Raw genomic sequence first — 15,835 nt, 5'->3', positions numbered from 1 at the left:
ATTTCAGAGAGGAAGGGTGAGGGGGAGAAAGATAAGAACATCAATGATGAGAGAATCATTGGTCAGATGCCTCCTGTACTCCCCATACTGGGGATTGAGCCCACCATCTGGGCATGTGCCCTGACTGGGAATTGAACCATGACCTCCTGGTTCGTAGGCTGACACTCAACCACAGCCACAATTAAATTTTTTTATTTAAGATAGGACTTGGGGGTCCTGGCCAGATAACTCAGTGGGCTGGAGCATAGCCAAGGTTTTGGGTTCAATCCAAAGTCAGGGCAAATACAAGAATCAACCAATGTATGCATAAATAAGTGGAACTATAAATACAACAAATCTATGTTTGTCTCTTTCTCTCTACCTTCCACTCTCTCTCTAAAAATCAAACAATTTGAAAAAAAAGATAGTTATTGGGTATTCTAAAATTGAGGCTGCCCTAGCCAGGTAGCTCAGTTGGTTTGTGTGTTGTCCCATACATCAAAAGGTTGCAGGTTCAATTCCTGGTTGGGAGGCCATGGGAAGCTACCAATGGATGTATCTTATAACAATGTCTTTCTCATTCTCTTTCTCTCTCATTTCCTCTCTCTGAAAATCAATGAACAGCCCTGGCCGATTGCTCAATGGTTAGAGCATCTGCCCATGCAATGAAGGGTCTTGGGCTTGATTTCAGGTCAAAAGCATATACCTGGGTTGTGGGGTCCACTCCCCACACAAGGTCAGGGCACATGGGGGAGGCAGCCAGTCAATATGTTTCTCTCACATTGATGTGTGTCTCTCTCTCCCCACCCCCCTTTCCTTCCACTCTCTCTGAAAAGCATCAGAAAAAATATTCTCAGGTGAGGATTAACCAAAAAAAAAAAAAAAAACCAGAACAGAACAAAACAAAAATCAATAAACATATACTCAGGTGAGGATTAAATTATTTTTTTAATTGAGGCTGATTAATCTTTTTCTACTCGAAAGGATCTGTAATTTGTACAAATGTGTTGAATCAAATATATTCTGTATGCTACCATACATATTACGGAAAAGTATCAATAAGATTAACTATGAAATACATATTAATGAAATACTCATGAATAAATGTGTAAAATTAGTAATCTGTTTTCTTTTAAAAAATAGAACATATTGCTATTCCCAAACATATAAAGGTAGAATCCTTTAAAAAGATTTTTAAATTATTAACTTGGTCTTCCTATTCCTGGAATTACATAAAATAATAATGGCAAAAGGAAAAGCCAAACATTTAGCTATGGAAATTTTAAAATAGAAATATTTCATTTCATAGAGGTACACAATGTTGAATTAGTACAAAAAAAGCCAAGCCTGAAATTATGGCTCCTTTAAACACGTAACTATAACTTGAAACAGAAGAGAACAGTAGAACAATAGCTTTCAGGATACAGTACTTCAGAATACAGAACTTAAACAGTTTAGACATTAATGGTTAGAAAGCAAAATACATGAAGAACATTGGACCTAAAGACTTTTTAAAAAAAATATATTTTATTGATTTTTTACAGAGAGGAAGGGAGAGAGATAGAGTTAGAAACATCGATGAGAGAGAAACATCGATCAGCTGCCTCCTGCACATCTCCCACTGGGGATGTGCCCGCAACCAAGGTACATGCCCTTGACCGGAATTGAACCTGGGACCTTTCAGTCCGCAGGCCAACGCTCTATCCACTGAGCCAAATCGGTTTTGGCAGATCTAGAGACTTTTATTAGTTCATTGAGTAAATAATATTAGCGGGCACTCAATAAGTTTCAGAATCAAACTCTAGACAGAAATTAATACCTAAATAAGTCTCAACACTTGAAACAAAAAATATTAAATTATTTGCTTAAAGGTATGAAAAACATATTTCATGATTTCAAGCAATGTTTAATAAACTATTGGCAGCACACTGCAAGTTATCATTAACTTTGCCCAAAATGTGAGAGAACATGTAACTCAAAAATGAACTGTTAAAAAAAGGTTTAAGCCCTGGCTGGTTTGCTCAGTGGTTAGTCGACCCAAGGACTGAAAGCTCCTGAGTTCGATTCTGGTCAAGGGCAAGGTATCTCTGTTGAGCCCAGCCCCTCCCGGTGTGTGGGAGGCAACCAATTGATGTGTCTCTCCTGTCTCTCTCACATCTAGTTTCTCTCTCTCTGTTTCTCCCCCTCCCTTCCACTCTTTCTAAAGATCAATGAAAAAAAATGTCCTCGAATGAGGATTAACAACAACAACAAAAGGTTTAAAAATCAAGTTTCTGGTTACCGGTGCGCCCGTTTAAATCTATTCTGTTGTTCTATAAGAAAGTACTGCAAATACAAGGTTAAATCTGGAAGGTTGATGATGTAATTATAGTGGAAAAACATGCTCCCCACCCCTTTCTGTGTGATTTTGGGCAAATACTAGGAATCTCTATGAACAGCTTTCCCAATTATAACATGAGGTAATGGTTAAGTCACAGGGTTACCCCAAGCTTCCAAGAGAGAAACCTACACAAACAGCCAGCATGCAGTATGAGCACCAAAAATATTAGCTCCTTGCCTCACAAATGATCTGAACACACAGCAAGTAGTAAAAATTCAAAAGACAGAAATAATTAAAGTTTTAAAAGATTCAGCTGGAAAACCAAAGTCAAATACTTAAACTGAACAGCAATAAGGTGCTGGGGGTTAGGGGGTAGAAATGCACCCTATTAAAGTAAAAACAAAAAAACACAAAAACCACTTTTGCCCTAGCTCAGTGGTCGGCAAACTCATTAGTCAACAGAGCCAAATATCAACAGTACAACGACTGAAATTTCTTTTGAGAGCCAAATTTTTTAAGCTTAAACTATATAGGTAGGTACTTGTTATTAACTTAATTAGGGTACTCCTAAGGCTTAGGAAGAGCCACACTCAAGGGGCCAAAGAGCCGCATGTGGCTCTCGAGCTGCAGTTTGCCAACCACAGCCCTAGCTGGTTTGGCTCGGTGGATAGAGCGTCAGCCTGCGGACTGAAGGGTCCCAGGTTCGATTCCGGGCAAGGGCACATGCCCAGGTTGCAGGTTCAATCCCCTGTGAGGGGCATGCAGGAGGCAGCCAATCAATGAGTCTCATCATTGACGTTTCTCTCCCTCTCCCTCTCCCTGCCTCTCTGAAATCAATAAAAACAAATGCGTACTTAAAAAAAACCCACCACTTTTGGTAATGTCTCCTAAAATATGACAAATCACTTTGAGTATTTTTGTCTTGTGGGGGTCCTTGGGATTTTTTTATTGGAAGCAATTCTCATCACTATCGCCAGATGCACACGACTGCGGTTCCTCTACTCTGAGATCTAAGGCCGATGAGGCCGTGGGTAGCGGCTGTGCAGCCGCGGCCAGCCGTCCCCTCCCGGCGCAGCCGCCCCGGCGGAGCGGGAAGTCCAGCCCCAGTTCGCACACCGTCCCGCGAGGGCGAGCGACACCGCAATGTTTACAAACACAAGGCACAGCCCGACGCGTCTAGAAGAGCAACAAAGTGTTCCCGTCCACTCGCGTTGACTCCTCTAGCATCAGGGGATCCGTCATTTAAGTATGTATTTCCTAAGGGACCTCTTTTTTTTTTTTTCCAGTAAAACAACACAGTCATAGGGAACCGGGAAGTTTGCTGTTATTTTTAGGGGGGCGAGGGGAGGAGGGGAAGCTGGTTTAAGTTTCTTAGTCTTTGTCGGTTTCAAATAACAAACACGACTTCAGGCATCTTGGAAAGTAAAAACCAACCAACCAAACTACCTCACAGAGACCAGGGGAGTGAAAAGGCGCGGGAGGCGCGGCCGCCGGGGCAGGTAGGGGTGCGCCCGGCTCGACACTCACTCCGCAGCAGGGGCGACGTCTCCTTCTTCACGTACTTGCCCTGCACCTCGGCCGGCTTGGACACTTCGTTCTTGGTTTTCTTTCGGGACAGCATCCTGGTCGCCGAGGCCCTAGACCGCCCCGGGGGCCGGCCGTTCCCGCCGCCGCCGCCGCCGGCGCCGCCGCCTCCTTCCCTCCGGAGCCGCCGCCGCCGCCGCCGCCGCCTCTCCGCAGCCCGGGGTCGCCCGCAGGGACAGCCGCATGTTCGGGGCGCTAAGCGCGCCGGCCGCCGCTCAGTCGCCGGTCAGTTCCTTCCCGGAAGTCTGCCTGCCCCGCGACGCCGCCCGAGGACTCCCGGAGGAGAGGCCAGCGACGCCGGGCCAGGGCCATGGTCCGCCGCGGGCCGCCGAATAACCGCTACCGCTGCCGCCGCCGCCGCCTACGTCCCGTAAACTTTCCCCGCGGCCGCTGGGAATTCTGGGAAACTCGACGCTGCGCGGCCGCCGCGGCCGCCCCGCCCCCACTCTGGCTGGGGCGCGGCTCGGGCTGCGGGGCGTCCGTCCGCTCGGAGCTAACGGGTTACCCTACGGCCGCGGCCGCCTTCGCGGCTCCTCAGCGAGAGGCAGTCCCGAGGCCGGGAAAGGAGGACGCCGCCGCCCAGGCCGAGCGCGGAGGTCGCGAGCTCTCGCCGCGGAGCCCCCTCTGCCCACAGATTGTCCCCTCACGACTTGAAGGGAGCCGGTGACGCCCCCCCGCCCCCGCCCCTCCAGAACGCGTCCCCGTCATCATCCTGGAGTGCAGACGCCCTTTTGGAGTTTCTTGGTAAATTCAGGGCCCTCATAACGCAGAATGCGAATAGAATAAAAGGACCACAACTCCCAGACTAGTGCCGCGCCCCCCCCCCCCCCAATTTAGAAGTCTCTTTTTGTTGAAAACATTGATCTGGCCAATACATATTAAACAAATATAAGGAGTGTGTCTCTCTGATAAAAGACAAAACGGAGAAAAAAAGTGCAGTTTCTACTACCTCTTATTTAAGATAAATTTGATGTTAGCCAATTTTATGTAATCATTAACTACCGTCATTACACCGGATCGCCACAGACGTCCTCTTGGAGTGGAATCTCAGTCTCAGAATGTTGAAGACTGCGCGTTAAGGCTCAGGATCCGAGCGGTGGAAGGTGGCCCGGCCTCTGCAGGCGGTTGGGCGCCCCTGGTGCAGGGCTGGCCGTGCGCTCCTGAGCCGTCAGACACCGACTGGGCGCCCAGGGTGGGCGCTGCTCTCCGTGCGGCAATCAAGGAAGCAGACAAGATTCCTGACTCACGTAGGGAAGAGAGACAATAAAGAAGGAGATTAAGAAACAAATAGTGTTACAGAGTGGCAAGTGCCGAGGTGAAAACAAAACAAGAAAAAAGAGGGCTTGGGACTTTAGACAGTGTGATGCAGTGGTTCTCAACCTTCTGGCCCTTTAAATACAGTTCCCCCTGTTGTGACCCAACCATAAAATTATTTTCATTGCTACTTCATAACTGTAATGTTGCTACTGTTATGAATCGTCATGTAAATATCTGATATGCAGGATGGTCATAGGCGACCCCTGTGAAAGGGTCGTTTGACCGCCAAAGGGGTCGGGACCCACAGGTTGAGAACCGCTGGACTGTGATGGGATAACCGGAGGAGACTGGGGCGGTGACCCCGTGAGGGAACCGGTTAGCGTTCGCCGCTCTCTGGTCTTTCTGGCAGAAAGCACGTGCAAGGCCGCCCCAGGTTGCCATGCTCCGAGCAGCTTGGAAGAAGGGAAGGTCGGGTCGCTGGCGCAGAGGAGAGTAGTGGGAAATCAGGCTGGATGGATGGCAATGGCTGGGGCGCCTGAGCCTTGTGGGCCACGGCAAGGGGTTTCACTGGAAGTCCGATCGGACTTAGTGTTCTGCTAGGAGCGCTGCCGAGGCTGGGCTGAGAGCGGGCTGAGTGGGAGCCAGGGTAAAGGGAGGAGGATCCATCGCAAGCCCTTGCTGGCTTGGGCCAGAGTGACAGCAGTGGAGATGGTAAGTGGGCAGGTTTTGGACATATTTTAAAGACAGCCAACAGGATCTGCTGACAGACTGAATACAGAATGTGTGTGTGTGTGTGTGTGTGTGTGTGAGAGAGAGAGAGAGAGAGAGAGAGAGAGAGAGAGAGAGAGAGAACTCAAGGAACACTCCCATGGGGATGTAAATCTTAACAATAGAGCAGAATGGAGCTCAATAGAATAGCATATTGTCCTCTAAAAGGAACCTTAGAAAAGCAGTGACTTGTTCCTGTGGTTCAGGTGCGAAGACCAGTGCTACACTATTGGTAATACAGCTGGAGAAGAAAATGCAATGAACCATAAATGAATAGACAATGGGGTTTTGTCACAGATAGGATAGGAAGGCGGGGGATGAAGGAGAGAAGGGGGTGCCAATGCAGTGCCAGGGTCCTGTCCAGGGCTTCCCTCAGGAGGATGAGAGAACAAAAGGATAGCAGGGCATTTGTTAAGAAAGCCAGCTCTTCACACCTGGGGTTTTCCCACAGACTGAAATACAGGATGCCTTTCACATAGAATCATAGAATTTTATAATGGAGAAAGAATTGAGATCAGCTAGGCTAACCTCATCTTATTGATGTGGGAACAAAACTAGAAAAATTTAATGTTTGCCTCAGGTTATGTCCCTGGGTAGTGGCAGACTAATCTCAGCACCAGCGTTTTCTACTTGCATCTTGGACCTTTTTCTGCTATGGCGCATTAAGAATCCTGCTAATGTGAGTCCAGAGTGTTCCTGACACAGTTGTTTTGAAAACCACCCATGTTCCTTACAAAATACTCCCCTTTTCAATACTATTTCAATTATTTGAATTGCAGCAGAGAGAAAGCCTCAATTAGGTGCTCTTCTTAAGCTATAATTTGCCTTTTTATCAAGAAGGGTACATTCCAGAATCAACAATCTGCAGGCAGCATCAGCAGTAGCAATGCATAGCGGTATGTGAACTTTGAATCCAATCCTTAAATATAGATGCTTTGCATTCACATCTGTTTTCTAGAAATTCCTGGACTTCTTGGAGTTTTTAGGAATCCAGATTTTGCAGCTATAATTCTTCAGACATTACTTTTGAGAAGGATATCAACACTAATAAAAGAGGAAAATGGTAATTGGCGTACGAGCTACCCTTTTCATTGGCTAATCAGGGCTATATGCAAATTAACTGCCAACTAAGATTGGCAGTTAACTGCCAACAAGATGGCGGTTAATTTGCATATGTAGGCACAATGCAGGGAGGCGAAAGGGAAAGCAGGAAGAAGCCCCCTGCCACTGACAGTGATCGGAAACCCAGCGGGGAGCTAAGAGCTGGGGGGCAGGGCAAAGGCGGTGCTGGGGCCGCCTTTGCCCTGCCCCCCAGCCATGATCGGAGAATCAGGTGCCTTTTCCGCCCTGGCCAGTGATAGCAGGAAGTAGGGGTGGAGCCAGCGATGGGAGCTGGGCATGGTCGAAGCTGGCAGTCCCGGGAGCTAGGGGTCCCTTGCCTGGGCCTAAAGCGAAGCCCACAATCGTGGGGCCGCTGCAGCTGTGGGTCCCCGCTGCCCGGGCTGGATGCCTCAGCCAGAGGCTTCCTGCAGGGGCAGGGGCGGAGCCCGCACGATCGCAGCAACCCCCTGCTGCCACTGCAGGTCCCCGCTGCCCGGGCCGAACGCCTAGGCCAGAAGCGTCAGGCCTGGGCAAGGGGCCGATCCTGCGATTGGAGGGTGATGGGGGTCAACGCCTGAGGGCTCCCAGTATGTGAGAGGGGGCAGGCTGGGCTGAGGGACACTCCCCCACCTCCCACACACACACCCAGTGCACGAATTTCGAGCACTGGGCCCCTAGTATTTATATAAAAGCGTAATATGCAAACTGACCGGACGGTGGAATGACCAGTCGGCTATGACATGCACTGACAACCAGGGGGAAGATGCTCAATGCAAGAGCTGTCCCCAGCCCTGAGGCCAACCTCTTGGGTCCCTCCCCCCCCACCCCTGCCCCCGCGCACCCTCCCACACCCCCTCACCCCGCAAGCTCTGATCACCTGATGGGGAATGGGGAACCGGGGGTGGGTGGCAGCGGATGCAGGTGGTGCTGGGGCCCTGATCACCCCACCAGTCACCCCACACACGGAGGGTGACCGGTGGCAGTGGCGATGGGGGGCAGGGCCAGCTGCCAGCAGCCAGGGAAGAGTGCCCCTGATCACAGGCCAGGCCTACGGACCCTACCCGTGCATGATTTCATGTGCCAGGCCTCTAGTATTACATAATAAAGACTGTTTTCCCCTTGCAGTTGCATTCTTCATGGAGAAAATCGACTATCTTATCAACAATGATTTTTAAAAATTTAACATTAAAAATTCTTTTAAAGGAGGCAATAAGGTATTATTCTGGGCTAACCTCATAACTCTCTGGGTTTTAGTTTCCTCGTATGAAAATGAAGAAATTGAACTGGTTGAATTCCAAAGTGTTTTTCAGCCCTACAGTTTTGTGCCACAAAAGAAAGAAAAAACACAAAAATAAAAACAGTTACCCAAGTAGTACAATAGGCATATAGGTGATTCCCTTCTTTAAAAATACTTATCTTTATTGTTATATTTTTATTTAAAAGCTGCTGCCCTGGCTGGGCGAGTGGGCTCAGTGGTTGAGTGTTGACCTGTGAACCAGGAGGTCATGGTTCATTCCTGGTCAGGGTACATGCCAGGATTACCTGCTGGATCCCCATTAGGGGGCATGCAGGAGGCAGATGATCAATGATTCTCATTATTGCTGTTTCTAGCTCTCTCTCTCTTCCTTTCTGAAATCAACTTTTTTAAAGTATAAAAATAAAAAAATAAATAAAAGCTGCTGCCCAGGCCGGGTAGCTTAGTTGGTTGGAGCATCATCCATATACCAAAAGGTTGCAGGGGGCAACTAAATGATCTCTCTCTCTCTCTCTCTCTCTCCCTCTCTCTCTCTCTCTCTCTCAATAAAAACATATCCTTGGGTGAGGATTTAAAAAAAAAAAGCCACTAAAGGAACTGTTAGCATATCATCATTACCATAAAATAAAATTTCATATCTGATTGCTTCTTTCAAAGATAGACAAGGTTCTTATGCTATTTCTCATGCTAGAATCATGTAAAATTTTAAAGGGTGAATTAGCTAATAAAGGGTTGTCCAAGAAAGAACCAAATGGAAATAAGCCCTCCATATGGAGCTTCTTCAAAAAATAAATAAATAAAAAGAGAGGAACTTCTTCTCTCCAACCCACTCTTTTTGGTCTTGTAACAAGATAAACTTAATCTGTCTCAGAAGGAAACAATAGTTATGCTAGGGGTTTTCAAGCGCCCAAAGTTTTGCTTTTAAAATCTGGGAGGATACATTTCTGAGTACACTTTTAGGCAGAAGCTTTAGCTATTTTCTATGAAGGATAAGGATTTGTGATGATATGTACACAGCTCTGAAAGTATAAATGCTGAATATTAGCAACTAAATTGCCCCCCAACTAATACAGAGAATTAGTACCACAAGTCTGAGCAAAAGGAGTCAAGCTGAGAAATTTGGTGTCCCTAAGCTCAGCTCTTATTCCTATATATTGTTATTACCTGGATTTAGAGGTCCTCTGGAACCTTGACAGCTAGCCAAAATTAATCTTTTATTCTTTGCAATGCTATCCTTTGACTTCAATCGGCTGTCCTTATGGGCCTTTCTGTATCATTGCCTCTCTAGCCCTAGAAACTGACATATTTCTTCCAAAATTAGGCCCTATCTTTAGCCATTTTCAACTTTATGTTTAACTACTCTTTGCAATTACCAATTTTCACTTGGCTAATAGTAAGATTTTTTTTTTTTTTTTTGAGAATCAGTAAAAATTTATGAGGATTCTCATTATGGAGTATCTACTGATGTTTATCTAATGTGGAAACATCTGCATCCCTTTCTACAACACATGGAAGCCAGGGGATCCTCAGAAACACCATGTCTACTTCATCTGCCAATGGGGGATGCCATTATTTCTCTCTTGCTGTGGCCACTCCATGCTGACACAGAGGACACCTGCAAAGATGATCTTCAACAGTCCCAAATGGAAATTGGGACCTACTCTCTCTACTCAGTATTTATCCTCCCTATCAAAATACTCTATTTCCAGGTCATGACTTCTGGGAACTCACTCTGCATCATCTCTTCTCTATCTTGTGGACTACTTTCTTGAAGGCTCTACTGAACCTTTTCTCTGGGACAATAAGCTTTTAGCCTTAGGGTGCAAGGTAAACATGATTTATGGGGAAGGAGGAAATGAAAAATACATTTTTATGAAATATTTTCAAGAGAGCAGTTTAAATGGAATTCTTGCAGTTAGACCAAAATACAAAGGATTAAGCGGGGGGGGGGGGGGGGGGGGTGGAGGAAATAGCCTGTTCTATATGGAGAACGGTCATATAAAAATATCTCCTCTTCCCTCCTAGAACACCACTTAATTGACAAAGGAAGAATAAAAGGGGAATAAGCCCATAAATATTATGGGAACAAAATATGGACCATCAGTGAACATGACATTAATGAATTTCAACTAGAGTGATGGGATTGAGGTGAGATGGGAAGGAAGTGAAGAGAACAGATGAAACAGGACAGAAGTAGCTGCAACCTAAAATACATGTGAACATACATACAGCCAAAGGCCTGGGAGAGGCTTGGGGCTCACAAGTATCTGGTTTAATTAAAGAAGGTAGGAAAGAAATGTGGAGTTGAAATAGACAATTAAAAGTCAAAACTTCATTCTTCTCCCTCTGCCCCCAGAATTTCCAGCAGCTAGATACTATCCCACAGAAAGGGGATATTTGGGTCCTTTTCTCAAGAAATCGAATGGCCCTACAACAAAGATCTTGGCATTCTCACATTTGTAGATGCTGCAACAAAACAGCTAACTCATCTCATAGGGAAGTCTGCCAGGCAATGGGCCCTGATCCTTCACACAGACTCCTAAGTGGGTTTTTTTTTTTAAGTTCTTATAAAGTTTAATAATCTCATAAAAAATCTGCACAATCACCACAGGTAAAGTCACTGAAGAATCTTTATTCCTTCTGTTGTCCAATCTCCAGCTCACTTTTAGCCAGCACCAACATTGGCCTTTGCACTTCCCCTGACTCTCTTCATTCTGTTCTTGCATTCCTTTCTGTTTTCCTGAGGTCTTCTGCTCATACAGGCCATATCTTGCAAGGCTGTGTTTGAGTTCATTTTCTTTGTGTAATCCAAGGAAACATAAATCATGCCAAAACCAGTGGTCTTGTCACTACCAAAATGGGTTCAGAATCCAAACACAAAGATCATATCTGGTGTAGTCTTATAAATGTTGGCTAGTTTCCCCCAAATTTCTATCTTGGGAGCTGTTGCCTTCCCAGGGTGAAGGACATCAATGACCAGTTGTTTCCACTGAAGTAGTCTGTTGGTCATGAACTTCCTGGCCCAGATAATTACCGTTTATTCATGATCGACTTTGATCTTCATGCAGCCAGGGAGGCCAAGTGTTGTGGTGGTGTTGTTTTTGTAAATGTATTATTATTAAATATAAATGTGTAACCAAGGATCACTGGAGATTTTAGGGAAAATTGCAACATGAGAGACAACAGATAAACAAAAAATAGACTCAAAGAAAAGAAATAATTCAGAAGATAGAGGAATACTTTAAGCAACAACATATATTACCATCAAAAGAGATATTTGTGTGAAGATATTGCACCCATAAATCAACAAAAGGATGCCATGAAAAAGAAACAATCAGAGAGCAATAAATAGCTCCTGGAATTTAAAGATAGGGGTTGCCAAATAAAATATTCAGAAGAAAAGGTAAAGATGAGCAAATCTCCCAGAAAACAGAAGACAGAAACAGGAAATATAAGGAAAAATAAGAAATAGTCTCTGTATAAGTCTCATATGAAAACATGAGTTCCAGAAAGAGATAATAGAGAAAATGGAGAGGACATCATAAAAATTAATACAAGGTTTTTTTTCAAAGATGAAGGAATTTTTGAATTGAAAGAGTATCTCAAGTGCCCCTCAAAAATAATGAAAAAAGACTCATGTCTCAATATGACATTGTGAAATTTCAGAGCTTCAAGGATAAAGGGAAGATCCTAAAAGCTTCCCTTTAACTGAAAGCAGAGGCCAATTATAAAGGAATGAGAATCAGACGAGCATCAGGTTTTTCATCATCAGTGAGAACTCTTAGAAAACAATGGAACAATGCCTTCAAATAAATGAGGGGAAATCAGTTTTATTTTCCAGTTCCATACCCATGCAAAATATCAATCAAAAGCAAGGGGAGAATAAAGATATTTTTGGACATGAAGGAACTCAGAGTATACTCCCCATATATCCTATCCTAGTAAGTTGTCAGAAGATAAGTTCTGCTCTAGCCAGTTTTGCTCAATGGTGTTGGCGCTCAGACAAAGGGTTGCGGGTTCGATTCCAGTCAAGGGCACATGCCTCAGTTGCAGGCTAGATCCCCAGCCCCTGATCAGGGTGCATGCGGGGGACGATCAGTTGGTGTGTCTCTCTCACATCGATGTTTCTCTTTGTCTCTCCCCCTCCCTTCCATTCTCTAAAAATCAATGGGAAAAAAATCCTCTGGTGATAAGTTCTAACAAAATAAACTCTTCTACATTCAAAGAACAAACAAAACAAAAGAAGGAAAATAGGGATTAAAGACATAGTGAATCTAACTCAAGAAAACAAAAATTTAAGTTTCAGTACCACAACTGTACATCTGGAACTCAATCAGTCCAGATTGGAATAGGATTAAATGGACTCTAGAAGGAAGTACCTAGGGGAAGATGGAATTTAAGAAATCTGTACAATTTGGAACAAATTAAGAAGGTGAAAAATGTTGAAGACTCAAGGAAAAATGAAAGGCAGTAACATGAAAAACTTGTGGGCCCTTCTGGAAAGACTTGCTTGAGAATGAAATCCAACAAACCAGAGTCAAAATTTAAAAATCGGGATTGGAGGTGCAGTTGAAAATGGACTGGTGGTAAGCATTAAATACATTTTAATATAGAAATGCCTAAACAATTGTGGAAATGAAGATTTTAAAGAAATCAGACTTTGCCTTGTGTTTTCCCCTATCAAATACATCTTTAAGTTTTTTGTTTTTTTTTTTTTTTACTTTAAAGAGTTTAATATCTTTAAAACTTAACCCAAATCATGCTTTTAGTCACAGCAGGCCTGAGCAGGTCATTAACTATCAAGATCCTTTGTGTTTGTCTGGTGATGCTGTTTATCTCATGCTGATCGGGACTGAGAAACTGGGAATAACAACGTAGACAAAGAACAGATTCAGTGGAGTGAGGACATGGAAGGGCATGAACAGGAGGCTGTGGTCAGAAAGGAATTCCAAGCATTTTAAATAGTAAATTACCAGGTGCAACCACATTGGCCAGTAGTTGGAGTATAGGTGGAAGTGATGCAACTCAGAAAGTTAAGTAATGTGAAGGCAGCATGTCAGAAGACACGTAATACAGTAAAAACAACAACCATGAGCCATGAAAAAAGGATGAAGGGAATGTCCAAGAAATCAGTTGATAAGGACAAGGAGAGGATAGTATGAATAAAAGGCATACAAATAACAGATTCCCCCCCCCCCCTTATTATTCATGAGAGGCTTATGAATTCCTAGAACTTCTACTGAGAAGCTCTGTTTGGAACTTGTATTCCAAATCACTCAGTAGTAGCATTCAAATACTGTATTTTTTCCTGATGTGCTTCACTGTTAAACTCACATTGCTATTAGGCCACTAAGCAAATTAATGTTCAGAATTTCCGTAATTGTCTCCTCCAAATTTAGAGTATGTATAGACTTGCATGCCAGGGCCTAATTATCTCATACATGATTTATTTAAATAATTGAATTGATTATATCTTGTAGTTGAGACAATTTTATTTTTTCAAATTTATTTTAAAATTTTGCCGTAACCGATTTGGCTCAGTGGATAGAGCGTCGGCCTGCGGACTGAAAGGTCCCAGGTTCGATTCCGGTCAAGGGCATGTACCTTGGTTGCGGGCACATCCCCAGTAGAGGGTGTGCAGGAGGCGGCTGGTCGATGTTTCTCTCTCGTTGATATTTCTGACTCTCTATCCCTCTCCCTTCCTCTCTGTAAAAAAATCAATAAAATATATTTTTTAAAAAATGTTTAAATCATTTTTAAAAAATTTTCAATTACAGTTGACATTATCATATTAGTTTCAGGTATACACCCCAGTGATTAGACACTACATAACTTACTAAGTGATCATCCTGATAAATCTTGGACCCATTTTAAATTATAGTATTGATATTTCCAGTGACAATTTTGATGATATTTCTGATTTGGAATTACAATAACTGAAAATGTAAGAGAAAAAAAATGAATTTCAGCCTATTTTACTTACCTGTTTCCATTTCTCTCATGTAAAAACTGCTCTCATCTAAGTCCCAAACTTTGTTGAATTCTAATGGTAATATTAATAACTAATATTTGTACTACTGACACTACTGAGTGTAATATGATCCATGGCTAGAAAAAAGTAGAATATCTGTAGCTTTTGTTTTGGATGTAAAGAAATTCCTTCTCCTGGGATCAAGTCCATGATTGGTTCCTCAGGTGAATATCGTTATAGTTGAATCCCTGCTCATATTTGCTTTAGATTAAAAGCTTAGAAGAATCATTGGGTCAAAGAGTGTGGTAGGCTAGATGATAGCACTCCAAAGATGTTCATCTCCTAGTTCCCAGAACCTATAGATATGTTAACACTATAGGCCCGGTGCATGAATATGTGCACAGGTGGGGTCCGCCCAGTTGGGGGTAGGGAATGCTGGAGGTTGGCCAGCAAGCCCCACCCCCATGGGGCTGATTGGCCAACTGCAGTGCGTGTCATAGTGACTGGTCATTCTGGCCATTTGGTTGTTCTGGTTGCTTTGCTTTTATATATATAGACTAGAGGCCCAGTGCATGAAATTTGTGCAATGGTAGGGTCCCTAGGTTTGGTAGGTGATCAGGGCTGATAGGGGCCTAGTGGATGCCAGCCAGGGCCTTCCTTCTGGCTGCTGGCTGGGGCCTCCCTTTGTTCAATGCCACCCCCTGGTGGTCAGCACACGTCATAGCAAGCTATCGGTCTAGTCAAACTCCTGTGGGGACAATTTGCATATTAGGCTTTTATATAGAGACTAGAGGCCCGTTGCAGGAAGATTCCTGCAAGAATAGGGCTTACTGTGGCCGGAGCAAAGCAGAGAAGGGAGCGAAACCCGCTGAGAGGGGCTTTGCTCCTGCCTCCGCCGCCCCGCTTGCTTCCCTCCCACCTCCACCCCCCCCACTTGCTTCTCTCCCGCCTCCACCGCCTTGCCTGCTTCTCCGCAGCTTCGCTGTCTTCTGCAGTGCTTGGCTTCCTTCAACATTATCTTCAGTCTTTGCGCCGCGCCTGCATATGCAAATTAACTGCCATCTTTGTTGGGTTAATTTGCATACTCATCTGATTGGCTGGTGGGCACAGTAGCATGACACCAATTTGCATGTTTCTCTTTTATTAGTGTAGACTAGAGGCCCAGTGCACAAAAATTTGTGCACTCGGGGAGGAGGGGGGGGTCCCTCAGCCCGGCCTGTGCCCTCTCACAGTCTGGGACCCCTCGGGAAATAACGACCTGCTGGCTTAGGCCTGGTCCCGGGTGGCAGAGGGCAGGCCCAATCCCTAGGCGCAGCCCCTGGTCGGGGTCAGAGCAGGGCTGATTGGGGACTTGGGGCGCCGCCCCCTGTCATGCACAGAGCAGGGCGGATTGGGAGGTTGCGATGCCACCCTCAGTCACGCTCAGGGTAGGGCCGATTGGGGGGTTGGGGCACCGCCCCCTGTCACACTCAAGGCAGGGTCGATGGGGAGGTTGTGGCGCCACCCCCAGTCACGCACAGAGCAGGGCCAATCAGGGGGTTGGGGTGCTGCCCCTTGTCACGCACAGAGCAGGGCCCATCAGGGGGGTTGGGGCTCCATA

General features: G+C 45.1%; 1 protein-coding gene across 8 annotated transcripts in view; it reads right to left on the bottom strand.

Annotated features, from left to right (window-relative positions):
- SAV1 (salvador family WW domain containing protein 1) overlaps positions 1-4,246 on the bottom strand; it is a 34,370-nt gene extending 30,124 nt beyond the window's left edge. For 4 of the 8 annotated variants that reach the window (XM_059696601.1, XM_059696562.1, XM_059696573.1 and 1 more), the window contains exon 1: positions 3,827-4,243. In XM_059696601.1, coding sequence (XP_059552584.1) covers positions 3,827-3,920 — 94 coding nt within the window. In that variant the 5' untranslated portion in view covers positions 3,921-4,243. Of the gene's footprint in view, positions 1-3,826 lie in introns of all 8 variants that reach the window. The other 4 variants (XM_059696619.1, XM_059696610.1, XM_059696628.1 and 1 more) reach the window with 4 other exon arrangements.
- Between the last annotated feature and the right edge of the window lie 11,589 nt (positions 4,247-15,835).

Source organism: Myotis daubentonii, chromosome 1 (assembly GCF_963259705.1).
Source record: "Myotis daubentonii chromosome 1, mMyoDau2.1, whole genome shotgun sequence".
Classification (NCBI taxonomy): domain Eukaryota; kingdom Metazoa; phylum Chordata; class Mammalia; order Chiroptera; family Vespertilionidae; genus Myotis; species Myotis daubentonii.
Note: the sequence above shows the minus strand (reverse complement) of the source record. Positions and strands in the feature narration are given on the sequence as shown.